General features: G+C 45.0%; 1 protein-coding gene across 1 annotated transcript in view; it reads left to right on the top strand.

Moving 5' to 3' along the window:
* The window catches only part of LOC137538685 (mixed lineage kinase domain-like protein), a 38404-nt gene extending 21736 nt beyond the window's left edge, over positions 1-16668 (top strand). The window contains exons 3-11 of the mRNA XM_068260974.1: positions 838-906; positions 1325-1496; positions 2908-3005; positions 3544-3679; positions 6134-6218; positions 8989-9134; positions 10406-10455; positions 10889-11041; positions 16050-16668. Of these exons, the coding sequence (XP_068117075.1) occupies positions 838-906; positions 1325-1496; positions 2908-3005; positions 3544-3679; positions 6134-6218; positions 8989-9134; positions 10406-10455; positions 10889-11041; positions 16050-16102 (962 nt within the window). The 3' untranslated portion in view covers positions 16103-16668. The remainder of the gene's footprint in view (positions 1-837; positions 907-1324; positions 1497-2907; positions 3006-3543; positions 3680-6133; positions 6219-8988; positions 9135-10405; positions 10456-10888; positions 11042-16049) is intronic.
* Positions 16669-24078: the final 7410 nt, after the last annotated feature.

Here is a 24078-nt window from a genome sequence, read left to right as displayed (position 1 = left end):
GATCTCTCTCTGACCAGATTCAATCAGAGAGAGATTTGTCTCTTGGTTGCCCATACATCATCTATGTATGGGCACCTTTACTCACAATTTATCTCTTCTTAACTGACTTAACTCATGGTTTACCTCTCTCCATGGAGGGGGGCTGGGGTCTCTACCTGTGAGGAGGTGACCCATCATCTCAGCCTCACAATGCATGCTTGATGACATAATACGTTATTATGCGGCACAGCGTGATGCCAGAGTAGATGAATATGTCAGACTTAATCAGAGGGGCCTGACAGTGTGTAGTGTGTTGGACTAGTTCCGACGAGCCACACAATATTTATATTGTGTGGCACAGCGTGTTACTGGTGGCGCGGCCAGCGGCACCCCAAATGCTTCTCATCGGAGATAGTCCAACCTCAGGAGCTGGGAGGAGTGGGAAGGGTTAGAGGAGAAGAACTGATTAGAGATGGGAATGGTTCTGTGTGATCTGTACAGCGCTTCGCAGTAGGCTGGTGCTATAATAATTTGGGAAAACTTAAAGTGATATGTTAGAGCCCACAATGACCTTCCATAACGTGGTCAAAACAGATGATCGTCATTATAATCATTATAATCACGTCGATTATAACTCCAGCTGGCATGCAAATTTAATGCAGCTTGGAATGAGACCAGTCAAACTCATCAGGGATGGTATTTTGTTGGCCCAATTCCAACCTGCCCTGAATTTGAATGAAATCTGTGTGCAAGCTGGGATTCCCAGCATCTCATTGGCCTTCTCAGACGGCTACCCACACGTAACGTTTACACGTGTTCTGGCAGCACAAATCACGTGTGAATATTTTTTCTGCACAGGTGAAGCAGGAAGATTGAGCGACAAGGTGGACTCTTTGAGTGACCAGATGCAGCAAGTGCTAAAATTATGTAAGTTCAAAGAGATGGTAACGTTGATTTTGGGTGAAAATGTTCTGCGATTGGCGCTAGTATGGTTGAGGTAAGCCAGGGAGGAAGTCCATAGGGAAATTCTGCTAACAAGATTGAGTGGACAGCCCCCTGTTGAACTGCTGGCCTTCAAATAGCTTGCAGTAATAATATACCCACACTATTTAGCCAATTAGAATGCTTCAAGTTGAAGACGTTGCTGTGATAGAACTGTTCACTATGGAATTTCTCGCTGGGTCACCTCAACCACACTAGCTTCTACCGATCTGCCAAATTGGATCCTCATTGGCTGACCACTATGGGACCTGTTTCCAGTAAGGGTAGGATATCTCTTGCTCAGGTATTCCTCTCTATTATTAGAAGGTTCTTTACTCACTATAGGACATTTTTACCTTCTTAGTAACGCCTCAAGTCCTCAGACCTTGGGACATCAAAGAGATTCCAGCAGCAGACCTTCGTAGAGAACCATCACCACTGATGACCACTGAGGGCCACAGCCTGTATGTAGGAGAATACTTCATGGATCCAGTACTCATCAAAGTCCTGAGGGGCCAGATCAACATGGACAATAAGTAAGTGTGTCAGGAAAGAATCCGCCAGCTGTACAGTGCAAGAAACATGCAAAAAAAATAAATAAATAAGCGAATGAAACTACTCAACTTAATGTTAACCGGAAACACATAGATGACTATGCTTTGACTTGTTGAGTTGGACGCGACCCCTGAGAGTTCAGCAGGGTGGTTTTGGTCCCCCAACTCGAGGAGATCTGCTCCATTCGAATTATAACTAATCTCAAAACAACATAGCCAATTAATCATTTATCTATGAAAATATCATAATTCTTCTTACTATGAAACATATATCTAGTAACAGGATTAGCAACAATATGTTGCGTAAATACTTATGTGTTAAGTACACCAATTCGATTATTATGTATGACATATAAACAAATGTTACTATCACTATGAATACTGTTTGATCTGGAAGGAAGCAATGTTATTGTTACCAATGTGAAATTTTTATAGACAAATGCATACAACTGCCCATTTGGCTGTACTGTTTATTTTCTTTTTTAAAAACCCCAATAAAAACTATTTTAACATCTATAGATTATCAAGACAAGGAGAAGGTCGCCGGCTCCCTTTTCCATGCTTGGAAATTTATGCTACAATTTTGGAAAGCTGAAACTCCTCCTACTCTAAATAAATGAATTGTTAAGATGAATTAGGGATAAGGGAGATTCATAATAGTGTGTGCCGGAGGGCGGGGCTAGAATAAACAGCATTATTTACATATAAGGGCTGCTCCTCTGCCCCCCCATTCATTTGCTGCAGATGCCTGACTGTGAACTATGTGTCTGCATTCCCCTGTGTGCACATTATTTTGCATTGCTTACCTTGATAAAAGGGAAATTGTTACCCTGAAACATCGGATTTATTGAGCAGCAATAAATAATTGGAGTGCCAAACTTTTCTTTCTTCCATCCATATGGGATTTGCCATTTTTTCGAAGGAGAGATTGCAGGGTGCTACAGTTTCAGGAACCGGGCAGTGCAGCGCGCCTCCGACCAGCGCAATGCATGCTGGGAGATGTAGTTTATTTATGTGGATTAGTATTAGTACAAGTGTCCTCTGGGATAAATTTCAGAAAGTAAATTTGTGAGAGAAAGTTTTTTCAATGGCCAAACGCTGACTAAATAATCTATATATTAATATAGATCAATATTTTAAACAAAACAAAAAAATAACTTTATTCATTACGTTATTGCCACTACAGTTCCTCATTAACTGTTACAAGGGGCCTCAGATGAGCTCTTGGTAGGATAGGTACTATGTGTACCCATGTGTAACTCATCGTGTCACTTCAGGAACACTTCAACAGATCTGATTTTTGATTGGTTGCTGACTTGGGGTTCCAGCACTCTGAACAGCATCATTGTATCCTAATTACCCAGAGTTCAGTCAGATGTGTTCTTTCTTACAGGTTTATTCGGAAGACGTTCGAGTCTGAGTGTAAGACCATGAAGAAGTATGAAAGTCACAACATTCTGCGGCTTTATGGCATCTGTATTGATGAATCCGGTGAGAATAATATACTAAAAGGCAGAGTCGGGACAGCTCCCAAGACTGAGAAACCAAAGTGCGCCCCTCCATCCCCCCCACCCCAGCCATCACACACTAATTGTTATTAGACTAAGAGGCGCCCCAGGGCCCCCAACACCTTAATCTCTAGTTATCTGGCTTGCAGTCACTGCCATGTATCTTCTTTTGTTATTTCTCTCTGCTTCAAACACGATAGGGGAATGATAGCTGAGTGAGTTGTGCACCCCCCTCCTACACTGCACCCTGAGGCTGGAGCCTATCTCGCCTCTGCCTCAGCCCGGCCCTGCTGACAGGAAGTAGCGCCACAGGAAGTCCTACTGTCTGTGTTCCTGTCTGCCTCTCTGTTGCAGAACCTGTGACATTGCCTCGATCGCCTCTTTAGTCCTTCTGCTTTCTTGTCTTTCCATCTTTTTCTTTATTCCTATTTTTGTTCCCGCCCTCATCATTTCTTCCACATTTCGTTTCTACAAGTCTTTGTCCTAGTTTTTTGTATTCTAATTGCTATCCTTTGTTTCAGGCTCAGAGCCCTGTTACTCTCTGGTGACTGAATACTGTGAAAAGGGAACACTACGTGAACTGCTGCAAAGAGAACCTGACCTGAGTTGGGAGCGGAGAGTTGTAATGGCACTGGATGCCTCCCGGGCTCTGCATCGGTAAAGTATCACTTTATGTATGTTTGAATGTCGAAACCAGAATAATTTAACGCAGCTACAAACATGGTATCTAACCCCAGGGCCTGTTACTTTGTGCAGAACAGTATCCACGGGTTACATTCCGACAGGAAGTACTGTGGGATGGACCATCATTTTAAACCCATACTTACCTATGTAGAGGGAATAGGGATTTTGGGTGTTGGGGAGGTCCCCAATGTATGAATATTCATTACCCACAATTCTGTGACATACATTTGACCTAACGATACTGCACCATTGGGCTCCTGGTTTCCCCTCATCCCACAGGCTCTGGAATTCCCTTCCCTTTGGTAGAGAGAAATCTGTGGAACCTGACCCACAGATATATGTAGAGATAAGGCTCTGGATCCCACTGAGCCTTCCCAGTCCTCTCGCTGTGTCCTCGGTCCATCCTGTGCTGCCTGTGAAGTTATTAGAACCAACTGGTTAAATGTGCCTTCTGGAGTACTCACGACCCTGAGTATTTCTATAGATAATTGGGTCCATACTGTGCACTGGCAAGTTTGCACATGTAGAATATGAATGTGACCGTCTGCGGAAGCACTCAGGGATGCGAGTTCAACACTTCCTGCTGAAGGCTTCCAAGGAGTCCCGAAGTCACAGAAATTCAACAGGGGACACTGGTAAACCGAAGGCACAGAGAAAGGACTGGGAAGGCTCTGTGGGATCAGAAACTTCCCTCTACACACTATTCAGTAAGATCTGGCAGTCATCAGTTCAAATTGAAACCATCATTGGACAAAATTTATGAATCATCTGATGAACAGTTCAATGGTCAGACAGCTCAGGTTGTGGCCACCTTAAAATAACTGCAGTAAACCTGAACAATATAAACAGGTCATGTTGGGAAACTAGAGGCCAGTGAAAATGAGATTCATCTGACCAGGTCCACCTTCCTCTGTTTGTCCCTTTCCGATCCTCACAGGCCCATTGTAGGTGCTTTTGGCAATAGACAAGTTTGTGGGTACGCAGCATGCTGTGATGCACTGTGTGTTCTGACAGCTCTCTCTCAGTCAGGGCCATATTTAGGTACTGCATATCAGGAACTTCACACAACTCCTGTCATTTGGGAGATACTATGGCTTTTGCCAGAATCACTCAGATGCTTTCACCTGCAAATGTTTCCTGCTTCCAAAAAATCACCTCGAAGAACTAACTGTCCACTTATTGACAAGCCGTTGCCAGTGTCCATCCTTGCCGGTTACCTCTCGGGTTTCACTGTGTCACAATTGTGTCATCATTAAATGAATGGGAGCGTACATAGTGTTCATCTTACACCATTTATGGTCGATTGCCATTGTTTAGTCAAGGGCTGTGGTCTATGAGATTTCCCAAACGCTACACGCAGCTTCGAGCATTGGTGGCTATCCCCCTAGGGCTGAATCATAACAAGGTGACAAGTTGTCGGCAAACTATGCAATTGTGCAGAAAAGTGTTTGGCCACGGTGAAACGTAAATGGGGTGTAGATTTCAATGATCCTGGTCCAAAATCGGTTAAAATGTAAAGATATATTTTATGTAGGAAGGAGAAGAGAAGCGCCGGCACTGCTGTCATTCACTTTTATTCATAATTCCAACGTTAGACATACATGCTAGCAGCCTCCGTAGAAGCGCATAGCGAGAAACGTCTGTAAGGCTCCTCTCCCTCTGCACCCACCGCACCTTATCCACGTCCACCTCGGGTATGTGCTCTTTTCTATATTTATATGCAAGTTTTTAGCATGTATGTCTAATGTTGGAATTATGAATAAAAGTGAATGACAGCAGTGCCGGTGTGGTGAAATTTTTTGCAACTTTATCAGATTTTACAACCGGTTGCACTTATTTATAGGTATAGCTATCAGAAAGTGCAACCTAACCATTGACTTTAACCTATCTGTATCAGAAAATGCAACCCAACCAAACCCTATTCTCACACAGAACCCCCCCTCTTGCTCAACTAATAACCCCCCCTGGAGGAAACAACCCCCCCCCCCCCCCGAGGGAACAGTCCCCCTCTTGCTCAACTAATAACCCCCCCCTGGAGGGAACAATCCCCCTTCTAGCTCAATGGGATCTGTGGTTGCAAAAAATTACAGGCGTGTTAACAGAGAGGAGCCACGCCTACACAGTCATACACTGTCCTCTATGGCAAGTTGCAAAATATGATGGGTAGCAAAAATTTTTCACTACACCGGCACTTCTCCTTCCTACATGCAGACATTACCCTGCCTGAGCACGCTGAGGATTCACACCACCCATGCCCATTTGTGTGCGACAGTGCCGCTTCCTCCCCCCTCCTCCCATCCCTTTTAGAGGATTAACTCAGCGTTTCTATACCATATCTCTCCATAACACAAAGATATATTTTAATAATATCAAATGTACAGCATGTTTATAACGAGAGTGACATTTCCTTATGATGATTGTCTTTAGAATCCACCATACGGAGAAGAAAGCCATTCTTCACGGGAGTCTGAGTAGCCTGAAGTTCCTGGTGAATGACTCGTATTGTCTGAAGGTATCATAAGGGGGGGGGGGGGGTGTGTGTGTGTGTGTGTGTGTGTGTGTGTGTGTGTGTGTGTGTTAAAACTCAAACAACATATAACCTATCACTATAGCCTATTACCAGGTATATCCAGGACAAGGTTTGTAAGTTTTTCCCTTTTGGCCAACTATCTCTTGCCACCTCTCCTGCACTGCAACACATCTCTTCCATCAGCCTTCCTTCTGAGCCCCCTCCTACTGTGTGCACATTCATTCACACACAGAGAAGCACACACACTACACACACACAAACAGGAGCAGACAGACACAGAGACAAACAGACAGACACACACATACACACCTCAGACAAGAGAAGCTTACCAGGAGATGGGGCCAGACAGAAAACCAAATAATTAATAGGCGGGATGCACACACTGGCAGCACTTCAGTCCATGTGCGAGCAGCAGAGGGAGAGTGTTTGAGAAAGATTGTCAGATTTACCAGTGATCAGTGCTGCTGCACCCTAGAGTTTGCTGCCTGAAGTACATGATTCAGGTTTGCATGATTACAATTCAGGCAGCAAACTCTAGGGGACAGCAGCACTATCCCACTGTTCTCCCATTCTGCTGCTGCCAAGTGGGACCAGAGAGCTGCGAGTGTGTGATCCCACCCCTTATTATTCACCGCTCTGCTGGCTGGTCTCACCTGGGTTGGCTTCCTTGATAAGAGAGCCATGACAGCCGGGCGCTCACCAGAAATAGCCAGGCAGAGCACTGAGCTAATTGGGTTTGGGGAGAACTCTGCATCTGTAGCAATCCTTCATAGGTAGTACCCCTTCCTTCCTTCCCTTCCATGTACAGCCCCCCACTAGGTGCGGAATTCATCTCTGAGGAAACCAAACTATATCTCTTGCTAAAGTGGATTCCCAGCCTATTTTTCTTTCTTTTTTTTTTAGTACAGTGGAAAAGGAATAAAACTTCTGTTAGAATATTTTTATTACTGCTTGTGTCTCCCAGTGGGAAGGTTTTTTTTCCCTTACATCCGGTTTCAGAGACAGAAAAGGAAGTTAGAGGAACTCTCTGCCACAAGAAGGGCAAAGTCCAAATTTTTCAAAGAAAACAAATGTCTCCATTGCCTGTTTATTTTCAAATCATGCTCAGAGTCTTAAGCCTGGTACACACTTTCAATTATGATTGGCCAATCATTGACCACTTTTACCACCTCCATGTAGTATGAGGGTTAACAGATATTGAATACTATGAGCAGGTTGTGTAGGTAAGCTCTAATACTACATGGAAGAGTTAAGGTGCGTACACACATGCGACTATAGTCGTTTGTAACGATCGTTCCCCGATCTTTACCAACGACGATCGTTACAAAAAACGAACCAACGACTATTAAGGAAAACGACGAACGAGGCAAATCGCTACAAAACAAAGTTCTGTCTTGGCGGATTTTTACCACCAACGATCGTTAGCAAAAGTGGTACATCGTTGGAAACGATCGTTCGTACCAGGCTGGACATGCGTATTTCACTTTTTCTCCAAGGAACTTCACAATTTTATGCGCAGGCGCATTAAGTGCTTTTACGTGGTGTAACGTTCGTTCTAACGATGTGATCGTTACACACTTTTTACAACTAACTTTACTTCGGTCGTTCTTTCGTCAATTAAAAGTTCGTTCGTCGTCCTCAACGAACGATCGTTGTCGCATGTGTGTACGTAGCATTAAAATTGGTCAGTGATTGGCCAATCATAATTGCAAGTGTGTATCGGGCATTAGGGTGCATACACACATATAATTTTGCATGCCCAATGATTGGCCAATTTTAACACTTCCATGTATCATGAGGATCAACTATGAACAGATTGTGTAGGAATATTACACGGCAGTGGGAAAATTGACCAATGATTGGCCAATCAAAATTAGATGCTCAGTGAGGCCTGGTGCACACCAAAACCCGCTAGCAGATCCGCAAAATGCTAGCAGATTTTAGAAATACTTTTTCTTATTTTTCTGTAGCGTTTCAGCTAGCATTTTGCGGTTTTGGGAAGCGTTTTTGGTGTAGTAGATTTCATATATTGTTACAGTAAAGCTGTTACTGAACAGCTTCTGTAATAAAAACGCCTGCAAAACCGCTCTGAACTGCCGTTTTTCAGAGCGGTTTGCGTTTTTCCTATACATTACATTGGAGGCAGAAACGCCTCCGCAACCCAAAATCTGCAGCAGCCCGGGAGTATGCGTTTCTGCAAAACGCCTCCCGCTCTGGTGTGACCCACCCCATTGAAATACATTACCCAAGCGTTTCCACATCCGCAAGCGGATCGAAAGACGCTCCCGAACCGCTCCGGTGTGCACTAGGCCTAAAAGCAAGAAGCAGTTTTTTCTCTATGTTAAGAATTATTATAAGTAATAGGGTTAAGCCTGGTACACACTTTCAATTGTGACTGGCCAATCACTGACCAATTTTACCACCTCCATGTAGTATGAGGGTTAACAGATATTGAATACTATGAGCAGATTGTGTTGGTAATCCCTTATACTACACGGAGGTGGTAAAATTGCTCAGTGATTGGCCAATCATAATTGAAAGTGTGTACCAGGCTTTACTGTTGTTTAGCTGCAGGTGGATCTTTTTAGTTCTGTGTTAGCCCAGTCAATCTCTGTGTGCCCCTCTACCAATATCCGCATCTACTGTACCCAATGGAAAACCAGTCCCTGCACATTGTAAAACATCCTCCAGATTGGCAGACCCTTGTGTGGTGCATCTTAGTCTGATGTTTTTAATTCTGTGTTTTTTGCAGTTATCTGGATTTGAGTTATCTAAGACAGAGTCTTCCATGAGACGGAATCCCATAGACCGATCTGAGCCGAGCCTGGAGGTGGCGTACATGCCTCCTGAGACATTGGAGAGCATTAACGCTTATGACACACATAGCGAGATTTTCAGGTGAGCCACAAAGATGACCTTTCTTGGTCATGAGACTGTGTCTCCACCCAAACCTGATTCCATCTAGTACCAAATACATGATAGATGCCCTCTGTGCCAGTTAAGAAGACAAATTGCACTTGGCTCTCATCTACATTAAAGTCAGAGGTCTTGGCTACATGAATTTACCAACTGGTGGAAGTGGCACAGCTGGACAAGACAGTATACTCTGTGCAGCGCTGTGGAAGATGTTGGCGCTTTATAAAATAATAATAAATGGTCTGTTGGTTATGACAGAGTTCCCCAGCCCTGTACTCAAGGCCCACCGACAGTGCATGTTTTGAAGAACACCACGAACATGCATAGGTGGGGTTATTAGTGTTTCAGTAGAGCCGATTAACTACCTGTGTGGATTTCCACAAAACATGCACTGTTGTTGGGCTTTGAGGACAGGGTTGGGGAACACTGGGTTAAGGCAGACATGCTGACACCAGAATTACCATTTCTGAAACCAAACCAATGCCCCCCTGTTCCAAAACTTAATACTTATACCTCAAAGGCAAAAAAAGTATTTTGTGGCTGGTGTTTTGGTGTGCCAACTCTGGTAATATGACTGTTATTGGTTGTACAGTGGTGTATTAACGGTTGACAAGATCTTGAGTATTTTGGTGGAGGGGAGGTGATTTTACCCTCTTTCCCTGAAAATATGACCTACCCTGAAAATAAGCCCTAGCTGGAATTTTGAGCATGCTTGAAATATAAGCCCTACCCCGAAAATAAGCCCTAGTGGAAGCTAAAGAGGAGGAAGAGGCAGCCAGTAAGTGGGGACACAGTGGTGCAGTACACTGATTCTGTCATCCCAGCACACAGCAAGGTTATAAGCTGTGTGCAGGGAAGACAGGGCAGGTGCCTGATCAGTACAGCAGCATACTTTCAAATCCATGAACATTACAGTACAAAGGAACAGGAAATGTTCTGCTGAGAGACACTTCCTAATAGAAATATAAGACATCCCCTGAAAATAAGCCCTAGCACATCCTTTTAGAGCAAAAATTAATATAAGACACTGTCTTATTTTCGGGGAAAGATGGTAGAAGTGGTGCTGAAACTGAAATGAAGATAAAAGGTTTGGGCCATTTTCGACATTGGTATGTTTCTCCACATATAGTTGTATGCAAGCCCCTTTCCATGTCTATCTGCATGTGTGGATAAAGTAAGGCAAAGTGGAAAGCTATATAATTGTAAATGGACCTCCTGGAACAATTAATGATCCTCTGCATCTTCTTTTTCAGCCTTGGTGTGGTGATATTTGAGATTGCTACGGGCATCCTTCCGCTGAAGGGTAAGTCCTCTGCCGAGTAGTAATTATAATGGTGTCACCATATTGGTGCCCAGTGTTGTGATGAACAGGAATGAGCCAATCAGTCTACTCAAACAAAGGTTTGCTGTGGATTAGGCCAACACACCAATCTGCTCAATGTAAAGGATCAAAAGCAACCCTGTACTAGTTCACCAATGGACAGATCAGTTTGTTTAGAAATAGATCAAGTTAATTTTTATTACCTGCCTCCCAGTCAGAATCTGTAATGGGCCAAAAACTAGCATCTGGAAGAGTTTTAATTGGCTACTAGAAATTTTTCATATACGTGAGAACAAGTTGACAAAAACACTCAAATGAACCAATACGGTGGTGTTAACTTGAGTGTTGATCCCAGAATGTAATGTCAGATGTTGGCTGACATGTCATGACTACGCCATACTTTTATCATACCCAGGTCTTGCTCTGACTGATGGATCTTCAGACTCTCTATATGAGAAGTTGATTGGAGAGGTGAAGGATGGACTCAAGGATACCTGTCCACCTGTTCTATGCAGTATTATACATGACTGTCTACAAAGAGATCCACAGAAGCGCCCAACTGCTCAAGGTCTGTATATCGAGATACCAGTTTACAGTTAGGTCCAGCGACAATGTCTGCTTAACATAAACTGAGATATTGTGTGTTGTCAGCACTCTACCTCAATCACACCTCATTCACCTCTCCTCCCGCCCTATCCTCCTCTGCCACTCCCTTCACTGGCTTCCAGTCACACCTCATCCACCTCTCATCCCACTTCTCCACCCCTATCCCCCTCTGCCAGTCCCTTCACTGGCTGCCAATCACACCTCATCCACCTCTCCTCCTGCTTCTCCAGCCCTATTCCACTCTGCCAGTCCCTTCACTGGCTGCCAATCACACCTCATCCACCTCTCCTCCAGCCCTATCCCACCCTGCCAGTCCCTTCACTGGCTGCCAATCACACCTCATTCACCTCTCCTCCAGCCCTATCCCACCCTGCCAGTCCCTTCACTGGCTGCCTACATCACACCTCATCCACCTCTCCTTCAGCCCTATCCCACTCTGCCAGTCCCTTTACTGACAGCAATACGGCCTGCAGTCCACAGCCTGTGGCCCGGGCCAGTTTAAGTTTGCCCAGGCATTGCCTTAGACTGTAAGGCCAACAAGCCAGGGCTCTCTTTCCGTTTTGTTTCTCAGTGTTGTGTAATGTGTGTGCATATCGTCCACCATTATGTAATAATCTGTGATTTGTTCACTGCATAAACTGTAATCCATCTTTGGCTTGTACGGTTAACTGTAACGTTTATATAGTAGTTATACTCTATTTTCTTTTGTACAGCACCATAGAACATGATGGCGCTATAAAGTTATAATAATAAAATGCAGACTGCACCTGCATACACTGCAATCCGTTACAAAATCTTTTCTTGTTTATTGAGTGTATAAAAGTGTATTCCCGACCTGGTTTTCGGCAGTTGTCTTTGTCAGGGGTTCAACAATACATTTCTGCTGAAACCTGTAGAAGCTGAGTTTGTGGTGTGGCGTAGCAATCGATCACTAATTAAAGTGAACCTCCAGACTAAAAATTGACTCAGCAGCACTGGAAAGGCCTGGTGTTTCTTTAACTGTTTCACAGCATCATACAAGCCTCATTTTTAGCTGCACAGAAAAAAACTGCCCGGGCATTTTTCTCCTAATGCTGTGCAAAGCATGATGGGATTTCTGATGTTGTTGTTCTCGTTCTGCTGTTTTGGTGCATTTTTTTTTTTTTTTACATTTTGAATTTGACATTTGAAGCCTAGCACGTGCAGCTGGGAGGGGTGATCATGACACGGGACAGTTGGAACTGTGTCTCCTGCTCCTTGTCACCTCCTTTCAACCAAAAAGATGACTGCCCCCATGACAAAGATGGCAGCCCCCATCAGGGGCGTTTCTAGGGTCCTTGGAGATCGGGGGCACTTGTGGGCACCAGGCGGGGCGGTATATGGCGTGGCAAAAAATGGGCATGGCCATGAGGTGAGTGGGCGTGGCCATGGGTGGGGCCAAATGTACATGAACTTAGCAGCGGTGTAAGCTACAGATAACGGGCCTGCCCATCGAAATATTGGCTGGAGCCCCCTGTCCTTTATTTAGACAATTTACAATCAGTATAGGCATAGATCAAAGATGTATACGCACATACAATTTTGATTGGTGAATCACTGACCCCCAATTTTACCACCCCCCCGTGCAGTAAGTGGGCCAACAGACAATGAATTTTAAGAACAGAGCTAAAATTGGCTAATCAAAATTGTATGTGTGTACCAGGCTTTACAGCTAGTACTGTACATACTGAAAGTAGCAGGGATCAGCATACAATATAGCTGGTTTACAATCAGTAAAGGCACAGAGTAACACCTTACACTGTACACACTGGAGGTAAATCAGCACACAGTGCAGGCACTAGAGAACAGCGTATACTGTACATACTGTAGGCAGCAGAATTCAGCACACTGCAGCTAGCGTGCAAAAAATATGAGGATCACGTTGTGCGGCGTGCTTATCGTGCCGCACCGAAAAATGGGTGGGCCATGGACCAGAATATAGGTGTGGTAACGGGTGGAGACAAATTTACATGAACCTAGCAATGGTGGGACATTAGATTATGACAGTGGTGGCGAACCTTTTGGAGGCCGAGTGCCCAAACTGCAACCCAAAAGTCACTTATCTATTGCAAAGTGGCAACAGCAATTTAAACTAAATAATCTACAAACGTTTTAACTCATACATGAACATTATGGAAAATCCAAGTTGAAAATAAACTGTGAAGATAAACAATTTCATCCATCCTACTCCTGAAAAATGTATTCAATTTTTTAGAACCTCCCAGTTTTATTTTCTGTTTTAAAAAGCTAAAAAAAAGTAAGTTTAATGCTATTGTCTCATATAAGGATTCAGCTTTTCCCATAGTCTCGCAGTTAGCAATCATGTGACCCCCATCAAGACAAATTCAGCAATCATGAGGCCCCCAACAAATCATGAGGCCCCCAACAAGACAAATTCAGCAATCATGAGGCCCCCAACAAATCATTAGGCCCCCAACAAGACAAATTCAGCAATCTTTAGGCCCCCAACAAATCAGAAGGCTCCCAACAAGACAAATTCTGCAGTCATGAGGCACATAAATAGACAGCATTTCACATAAATAGGCAGAATGCCCCCTTAATATGGTAGCCCCCAAGTTAGGTAGTGAGTGACAGGGACCCCCAGGTTAGCTAGTGAGTGACAGGCGCCTCCAGTTAGGTAGTGAGTGACAGGAAGCCCCTTTAGTAGTGAGTGAGTGCCAGGGAGCCCCTTTAGGTAGTGAGTGAGTGCCAGGGAGCCCCTTTAGGTAGTGAGTGCCAGGGAGCCCCTTTAGGGAGTGAGTGCCAGGGAGCCCCTTTAGGGAGTGAGTACCAGGGAGCCCCTTTAGCGAGTGAGTGCCAGGGAGCCCCTTTAGGTAGTGAGTGAGTGCCAGGGAGCCCCTTTAGGGAGTGAGTGAGTGCCAGGGAGCCCCTTTAGGCAGTGAGTGAGTGACAGGGAGCCCCTTTAGGCAGTGAGTGAGTGACAGGGAGCCCCTTTAGGCAGTGAGTGAGTGACAGGGAGCCCCTTTAGGCAGTGAGTGAGTGACAGGGAGCCCCTTTAGGCAGTGAGTGCCAGGGAGCCCCTTTAGGGAGTGAGTGCCAGGAAGCCCCTTTAGGCAGTGAGTGAGTGCCAGGGAGCCCCTTTAGGCAGTGAGTGACAGGGAGCCCCTTTAGGAAGTGAGTGAGTGACAGGGAGGCCCTTTAGGTAGTGAGTGAGTGCCAGGGAGCCCCTTTAGGGAGTGAGTGACAGGGAGGCCCCCCTCTGGCCGCCGCCGCTCCCCTACCTTACCTCGCAGCAGACCTCAGGATCAGCGGCGACCCGACCAGTACCAGCGGGCGCCGGACGCACCCGCTCGATATGTGGAAGTGATGTCACTTCCGCATATCAGTGCGGGCGTTGGGTCCTAGCGCCCGCACGATTGGTCGCCGGCTCGCCGCCTGATCCTGAGGTCTGAGTGACGCGGCGGCGGCTGGAGGGAGGGAGCCGCTGAGATCCGTGGCACCCCAGGACAGATTGGGGGCACATGCCACCCCAAAATAGGGCTAGCGACGCCCCTGGCCCCCATGAATCACAAACATTTGCCTGTTCTTTTAAAATGGGGTGGGTAAGCAATTATATTACCTATCTATTCTAATTAACATAACTAATGTAACTTAATGACAGTATGTTTGTTTAGGCTGAAGTTCCCCTTTAAATTCCAGTTGCGGAGAGATCATCCAGGCAGACAAAATAGGCTGTAATCAGCTCTGTAATCCAAGCCTTGCTTTTGGAATCCAGAATAGTTCGTCCTTCAGATCCCGTGATAAATAAGGCCATTTGTGTCTGTGGTGGAGCTGCATTGTAAACAGAACCAAACTGCCCATGGATGATGGTGACTCGATCCATTCTCTCTTATCAAAAAAGTGATTGATAGCCATCATTGAACCCTTATCAGATTTTGGGTGAAATTTGATGGAAATTTGGTCAGCCTACCACACTGATTATTTTTTCGGCTCAAAGTAATCCACAAATCTGTGATTGTCAATTGGCCTGCCTCCTGCTTGACTAAAATTTACCATCGCTCCCAATCATGCTAGCAATTATTATTTAGTATCTATATAGCGTAGAGATCTTCCGCAGCACTGTATAGAGTATATTGTCTTGTCACTAAGGGCTTGTGCACACCTAGGGCGTTTTCGTGGTTTTTTAAGCGCTGGCGATTTTCAAAATCGCCTTAAAAGCGATAGTGCAATGAATCCCTATGATAGTGTTCACATCTAAGCGGTTTAATTCTGATCCGCTCAACAAAGCGCTGCCTGTACCATTTTTGGGGCAATTTGCCTCAATGGAAGGTTTGGAGAAATCGCAAAATGCTTGAAAAAGCGCTTTGTATAGCGATTTCCCCAGCGCTTTTAAGAATAAGTACATTTTATTTATTCTTTACCGGGTGAAAGAGTTCACTTCCTGACTTGCATCAGGAAGTGAATGAAAAAAAATCGCACTAGAAAAGCTCTTAGAAAACCGCTTTACAAAAAAAAGCGCTGGGAGGCACACAAAATCGAAACCGCTGGCGTCAGCAATTTCGATTTTTAGATGTGAACAAGGCCTAACTGTCCCTCAAAGGGGCTCAAAATCTAATCCTTACCACAGTCAAATGTCTTATGTATGTATCGTGTAATGTATGCATCGTAGTCCAGGGCCAATTTAGGTTGAAACCAATTAACTTATCTGTATGTTTTTGGGAAGTGGGAGGAAACATAGGTGCCAGGAGGAAACCCACACAGACATGTAGAGAACATACAAACTCCTTGCAGATAGTGCAACCCAGCGCTGTAAGGTGAGAGTGCTAACTACTACGGCACAGTGCTGCCTATCAATAAACTATTTAAAATTGAATGGAGGACTGTGAAAAGATTACTGGCAGATTCAATCAAAGTGATCACATATACTTGTAAAGAAGTACATTGCATGATTATATAACTATCCCTGATATCTGACCACTTTGTGTTTTTAGTGATTGCGGATCGGCTGATAGCTGCTCCACAACCTAAGGAGACATCGCTGTGAGGGTGACTGTGATAGCTGTGCCATAGGAAGCTGTACCCCGCTGTGGCTGCACATCATGGAGTTCTAAACATTAACTATGGATTCCTGTAATTCTAATAATCCAGAATGGCTGCTACAGAAAACAATGACCATTATATGAACAGGAGAATAATTGGAGGAGGTCACCAGAGGGCGCTGGAGGATGAGGCTCACTTCCTTTATCCTCAGCAATTTGGTGTACAGACCGCCAGAAACTCAGCTCTCATCCTAAACTTCAAGTCCACATTTATATCGGAGGAGAGGAAAATAAGGGACAATATCTGACTGAGATGGATATATTTTGCTACACAATTTTCCTAGAACAAAACCCTCAAATGTTTACGTTATTGAAAAAATGGATTTCTGTGCTCAGTCACCCCTGGACTCATCCCTGAAGGCTGTAAAGGTGAGGCAGGTTATTTGCGTGCCCACATTGGTAACTGCATAATAGACCGCAATGTAAATTGGGTGGTGGTGGGTTGGGCGTCCGATAGTAGTCGATCAGCTATTAGTAGACCATCGGTGACAGCCAATCAGCTAGTACTTAATACAAGAAATGTTATTAGTAGTTGGGAAGGGGGGGGGGGGGGGGGGGTTCAGCATTATTCTTTAGGAGGGGGTTAGTTTTAAAGCAGATCAGAGATGAAAAACTATCTATAACAAGTAACTTGTCTATATATCTTATCTGAAGTTTAGATAGTTTACACAGCAAATCTAGCTGCAAACAGGTTCAGCAGTTTATGATTATTTATTCCTGTGATGAAATGAGGGCAATTGCATACAAATCCACAGCGCTTGGTACTCAGATCGGCATCTGCAGTAACCCCACAGTGCTCAAAATCATGTTTCCATAGTGACCATCACCAGAAATAAATCGAGAAAGGTCATTTCTCCATCCAAGAAACATATAAACATTTATTAGAAGCTGAATCTACATCACATATACAATGACTTACTTCCAGGGTCCTTTTGACAGGGACCCTTAGTAGTTAAAAGCATATAGTGTAACCCAGTACACATTTAAAATCCAAAAACGATCTCATATAAGTTGCCCAGTCTCCAGTTCCTACCGGTTTCGGCCTTGCGCCGTCATCAGGGAACAAGAGTGTTCCCTGATGACGGCGCAAGGCCGAAACCGGTTTTTTTTTTACTTAAGTGTCCCTTTAAGGCCCATATATACGGGGCACAACTGTCGCCACAAACACGTGGCACACGCATGTCTGAGCGACAGTTGCCTTGTGTGTATGACGCGCGCGCCACGAACTGTCGCTGGACAGTAAAGTTGCCGTGCGATTGAAAAGTTCAATCGCCGGCAACTTCTGTCTCCGCAACGGTCACTAGTCCGCCACGCGTACTGCGTGTGTATGCGGACTAGCTACAGGAGACAAAGGCAAGTGAATGGAGTATCTGGCCAGGGGATGCTCCCTTCACAGACAGCTTCTGCCATGTCTCTGCCTTTCTGGCAAGACGTGTGGATAGCGGTCGCCACCAGGGAGCCGACGCTCCCTGATCTCTTGTCTGCTGGCAACAGCAGACAAGAGTAGCCTGTGTGTATGAACCTTTAGAGTTACAAATGTCTCTCACATGCAGAGATGTCCTCGTGTGTAAAATGTACTGCGCTGTTATTATTACATGTTTTTGTTATTACAAGTTGCAGAATTGTATAAACTGTATATACTGTTGTACGCTGTTTAAAGCACATTGAAAACAACCAGAATAAATTGTTTATTTTGTATGTTCAAACCTAGATTTGTTCTGAAAGTACCATATTTTTCGGCATATAAGACGTAGCTAGGTTTAGAGAGAAAAAAATATATACTAAAGCTGGTGCGTCCATGTTCCAGGAGCATCCTGTAGATGTTCTCCCCCATTTATTGTGTCCCCCTTGTACCTCATGTGTCCTCCTCTGCCTCCTTGTGTTCTCCTCCACTCCCCAAATATAGTTATAAGCAGCGGCAGCACAGCTCACCTCATCCATCGGAGCTCGTGGCGATCAGAAACCTCTTCTCTCACTCGCTGTTCTTCTAGTGCCGGCCTCTGCTGATGACACGATCAGCAAAAGCCGGCACCAGGGGAACAGTGATGGAGATGAGAGGGCTACAATAGATTTTGTGAGCCTTGCTGCTGCTGCTGCTTATAACAAAGCACAGAGGAGGGAGAGGAGGAGACACCGGCCCATATGCAATTGACTTTTTCTCCTGAATTAACTCCTAGGAGATCATTTTCATCTTCTCCTTAAAATAACTTTTCAGCATTTTATAAATTGAAAAATTGCCCAAAAGTTAGTGAAAAAGCCGAGTCAAAATTATTCTGAGTATTTTCTTGCTTGCTTGCTTCTGGTTTAATTTTATGACAAGGTATGAAAAGATCACCTAGGAAAAAAAGGTGAATTGCATATGGGCAACGGAGAGAAAAAGTGCATCTTATATGCCGAAAAATATGGTAAATCATTTAACCACTTGCCGACCGCACGCTTATACCGTGCGTCGGCAAAGTGGCAGCTGCAGGACCAGCGACGCAGTACTGCGTCGCCAGCTGCAGGCTGATTAATCAGGAAGCAGCCGCTCGTGCGAGCGGCTGCTTCCTGTCAATTCACGGCGTGGGGCTCCGTGAATAGCCTGCGGGCCGCCGATGGCGGCTCGCAGGCTAAATGTAAACACAAGCGGAAATAATCCGCTTTGTTTACATTTGTACGGCGCTGCTGCGCAGCAGCGCCGTAAGGCAGATCGGCGATCCCCGGCCAATCAGCGGCCGGGGATCGCCGCCATGTGACAGGGGACGTCCTGTCACTGGCTGCACAGGACGGATAGCGTCCTGTGCAGCCCAGATCTCCCGGGGGAGCAGGTAGGAGAGGGAGGGGGGAGAATGTCGCCGCGGGGGGGGGGGGGGCTTTGAGGTGCCCCCCCGCAACATGCCTGCAGGTAGGAGCGATCAGACCCCCCCTGCACATCATCCCCCTAGTGGGGAAAAAAGGGGGGCGATCTGATTGCTCTGTGTGGCCGCGGATCTGTGCTGGGGGCTGCAGAGCCCACCCAGCACAGATCCAAACAAACAGCGCTGGTCCTTAAGGGGGGGGTAAAGGGTGGGTCCTCAAGTGGTTAACCACATACACCAATATATACTATACATGCAAAATGGATTTACTAAGAACAGAACCTGTTGGTAGATAGGGGACAGACTGTACTGTACTTCTATGCTGCTGCTAATAACCACATCACACTAATAGCCTCGTGTAACTGAACAGACAGATCCATGTCTTCGCCACAAAGTTGCTCATGTGCCACGGCTCATCCAGAGACAGATGTAGGCCCTTATTCAATTCACATTAGTCAGTAGCGATAGAGGTGGAAATTAATTTTAGATGCTAATTATTATGAAACCCCATTGTAAAAATCAAATCTCGCAGTGAAAGCATTTCATTGGTACATTTTCAAGCTGCATAGATTTGCAGTAACATTTGCATAATCGTAATGTGCCAATTACGATATCACAAAATTTCAGGTAATTTCTGTGAGAACGATCGTAATGGAAACATTGTAATTAGAAAATTAAGAGAAATTTTACATACTGCATTTTTCAGACTGTAAAGATCCGTACACACGCCGGACTGCAGGCAACGACGGGTCCGTCGTCACCTCCCGCTGGGTGGGCGTTCCAGCGACAGTCCAGCGTGTGTACAGTCTGTCTGCAGACTGATACGGCTGTTTCTGAGCTATCAAAACAGCCGTATCAGTCCGCCGACAGACTGTACACACGCCGGACTGTCGCTGGAACACCCACCCAGCGGGAGGTGACGACGGACCCGTCGTTGCCAGCAGTCCGGCGTGTGTACGGACCTTTAGACGCTCCTGACACAAGGTTTAGAGGACAAAAAAACAGGGGAAAAAAGACAACTTTACTTACGGTAACGTCTTTTCCAGTAGTCAGAAGGACAGCACCCCTGGATGAGACCTGTCTCCCTCCCCACCGTGGACAGGAACTGCAAGATAAAAGATTTGCATAACAGATAGGCAGCAGTATAAGTAAGAGTAACCTACCCTAAAGCCTCAGTTAATACAATAGATGACACGGACCATAGCCCATTACTTACATGATAGTTACTCCACCCAAGAAAGGGCGGGTTGCAGGGGTGCTGTCCTTCTGACTACTGGAAAAGACGTTACCGTAAGTAAAGTTGTCTTTCCCAGAACGTCATTGGACAGCACCCCTGGATGAGACGATATACAAGATATTAGTCTTAGGGAGGGACCACTGCCTGCAACACCTTCCTTCCAAAAGAAAGGTCTGTTCCCGCCGATACATTCAGGCGATAGTGTTTTACAAAGGTATTCTGATTCGACCAGGTAGCAGCTCTGCAGATCTGATCTATAGAAGCCCCTGCCCTCTCTGCCCAGGAAGTTGATATTCCTCTTGTGGAATGTGCTTTGATGGGACATTTCAACTGTTTCCCCTGCGTCTGATATGCTGAAGTAATTGTCTGCTTTATCCATCGTGCCAATGTTGCCTTTGAAGCCTTGTTTCCTCTGAATTTTCCGGCAAATAGAGTAAACATAGTCTCTGTTTTCCTCCAGTGAGCTGTTCTATTCAGGTAATGTAACAGGCATCTCCTGACATCGAGACAATGCAATTTCTTCTCCTTATCATTGGTAGGATTCTCACAGAAGGAAGGTAAGAAAATTTCCTGATTCCTGTGGAAAGAGGAGACTACCTTTGGTAGAAAAGCCGCATCAGGGCGAAGCGTAATTCTATCTTCCGAGATGATACAGTAAGGTTCTTTAATTGATAATGACTGAAGCTCACTTATTCTTCTAGCTGACCTAATTGCCAATAGGAAGGCTGTCTTTAAAGTGAGGAATTTGTCTGAAATTTCCGTTAAAGGTTCAAAAGGGGACTCCCATAACCCCTGTAATACAGTATTTAAGTCCCAAGCAGGAACTCTGCTTCTTATTATAGGTTTTAGTCTTTTTAAGGCTTGAAAAAAACGTATCACTAAATCTTCCTGAGCAAGACGTTTTTCTAGATAAACACTGATGGCGGACACCTGAGCCTTAAGTGTACTTATACTTAGGCCTTTCTTATATCCGCATTGCAGGAATTCCAAAACTGATGTAAGCGAATCCCTGTCACAAGATCTTTCTAAACACCACTCACTAAATACCCTCCAGGCTTTTTGATATATTGTACGCGTAACTTTCTTCCTACTCTGTATCAAAGTCTCTGATAGGCCATCTGAGAACCCTTTTGCTTTCAGCATGCCCCATTCAAGTTCCAAGCTGAAAGGTGTAGTCTTGCCAGATCCGGATGCTGGACTGGACCCTGCGATATTAGGTGTGGAAGAAGAGGAAAAACAATTGGATCTGAAACTGCTAATTTTTTCAGATATGTGAACCATGGCCTCTTCTGCCAAAGTGGAGCTATTAGGATTACTCGGGCCTGATCCTGGACAATCTTCTTTATCACTCTTGATAAAAGTGGTATTGGCGGAAAGGCATACATCCTTGCAATCCCCCAATCCACCGTAAAGGCGTCCAACTTCCATGGGAGATCCTTTGGAAACAGAGCACAGAACTGATGACACTTTGCATTTCCCCTTCTTGCAAAAAGGTCTACTTCGGGATATCCCCACTGTAATGCCACCTGGTGGAATATTTCCTGATCCAGAGACCACTCGTTCGGATCCAGTTTTTTTCTGCTTAGGTAATCTGCCACCTGGTTCGATGTACCCTTCAAGTGTATTGCTGTTAGAGATCTGAGATTCTTTTCTGCCCAAAAAAGGATTCTCGCTGTCGTTTCCCATAAGCTTTGACTCCTCGTGCCTCCCTGCCTGTTTAAGAAGGCTACCACACTCCTGTTGTCTGTCTCTATTTTGACATGGCAGTCTGTGATCTGATGGTTGAAACGACAATGCTTGCCATACTGCTCCCAGTTCTCTGCTGTTTGAAGATTGTGACCTCTCTGCAACACTCCATTTCCCCTGAGCTGGTTGAGAGTTGAAGTGGGCTCCCCAACCCCACAAGCTGGCATCGGTTGTAATTGTAACTTGTTGTGGATAATTCCACAGACGACCTGGGGAAAGGTGTACTGCTTTCTGCCACCACAGAAGAGAGGCCTTTATATTCTGTGGAATGATGAGCTTTTTGTCTAGAGACGCTAGAGACCTGTTCCATGACCTTAGAATCCACGACTGGAGAAATCTTGAGTGGAACTGGCCCCATTGTACTGCCGGGAAGGAGGAAGTCAGAATGCCTAGCACTGCCATAGCTTTCCTTAAAGATATGCTCCTTGATTTCTTCCCTTCCATCCACACGGCAAACCTCAGATACTGTTGAGAAGAGAGGTGGATTGGTAGATGTAGGTAAGCATCCTTTAGGTCTATGGTTGCTAAATAATCGTTGCTCTGTAAGAGATGAATCACAGATCGAATGTTGTCCATTCTGAACTTTCTGTATTTTACAATTAGATTCAGAGTCTTTAGATTTAGAATAAATCGATAATCCCCCTGAGGTTTTTTTACCAGAAAGACTGGGGAGTAAAACCCCTGTTCCCTTTGAACTCTTGGAACCTCTCGTATTACTCTTTTTTGAAGGAGTGACCTCACTTCTGCTTGGAGTGCAATTCTTATGGATTGATTTCTTGGGCAAGGAGTTAGGACAAAGTTGTGAGGGGGGGGGTTGAGTGAATTCTATTCTGTAACCTTCTAGCACGATATTTAGTAGCCACTGGTTCTGAAGAAGTTGTTGCCATTTTTCGAAAAAATGTGACACTCTCCCCCCCACCGGAGTGATGGCGTCATTGTTTGTCTGTCTTTTTGGCACTAGTGGTGCCAAAACGCGGTTTTTGTTGTCTATAAGGGTCCCATCTCTTATTTCTGGAAGACTTGTTTTCCGGCACATTTTTTGAGGGGGCCCGAAATGGCCGTCTATTCTGAAATGGCCGCTTCCTAGGAAAATTTTTCTTACTGTCTGCTGTACGATCTAGAGTGTCATCCAATCTAGACCCAAACAAAAGCTTTCCTTCACAAGGGATACCACAAAGTTTAGATTTGGACGAGATATCTCCGTTCCAGGTCTTAACCCATACACCTCTTCTAGCAGAGTTAACTAACGCTGTGGTCCTAGCAGTCAGCTTTACGGTATCATCCGACGCATCAACCATATAATTAGATGCATTCATAATTTTTGGGAAGTCCCCGAGCATTTCTTCTCTAGAGGCTCCATTAGCGATTTTAAATTGTAAGTCTGAAAGCCCTGTTTTTAAGGATCTACTAACTGCTGTAGATGCTATTGCTGGTTTGAAGGTTAATGAGGAAGATTCCCAGGCTCGCCTCAAAACGTTATCCATCTTTTTATCTATCGGGTCTTTAAGATTCCCGAAATCCTCAAACAATAAGTCAGATCTTCTAGACACCCTAGAAAAAGATGGATCCAGCTTTGGCGGAGGACCCCAGCATTCCTGGTCTTCAGGAGAAAAGGGATAACACCTGGATAAGGACTTAGGCCAAAAGGCCCGCTTCTCAGGATTATCCCATTCCTTCTTAATCATAGTTTTTAAAGTAGAATGGACCGGAATATAATGTGACTGGGGGTCCGCCAAACCTTCATACATCTGATCCAGGGGAGTTAATGGTTTCTGTTCAGATTTTATGCCCATAATTTCATGCATGGAGGACAAAAGGTCCTTCATTAAGTCAGGGGAAAAGGCAAACTTCTGAGGCCTATCTGTACCCTCTATTCCTTCCCCTTCAGTTATCTCCTCTAATTCAGAAATTTCTCCTTCTGAAAGTTCTGAACCTTCTGCATCACTATCTCTATTACCGCTTGCCCCTGCCGGCTCTGTATGCGGAGTTGGGACTAGAGGAGGTGCAGCATTGATATTGGGCACAATAGGAAGCATACTGCTGGGGCCAGGCATATCCGCAGAGCTAGGAGCTGTGGTTTGAGCCGAAATACCAGAATCCT

The sequence above is a fragment of the Hyperolius riggenbachi genome, chromosome 11, assembly GCF_040937935.1.
Source record: "Hyperolius riggenbachi isolate aHypRig1 chromosome 11, aHypRig1.pri, whole genome shotgun sequence".
NCBI classification, from domain to species: Eukaryota; Metazoa; Chordata; class Amphibia; order Anura; family Hyperoliidae; genus Hyperolius; species Hyperolius riggenbachi.
The sequence above is the reverse complement of the archived record's forward strand: the minus strand, read 5'-3'. Positions and strand labels throughout refer to the sequence as shown.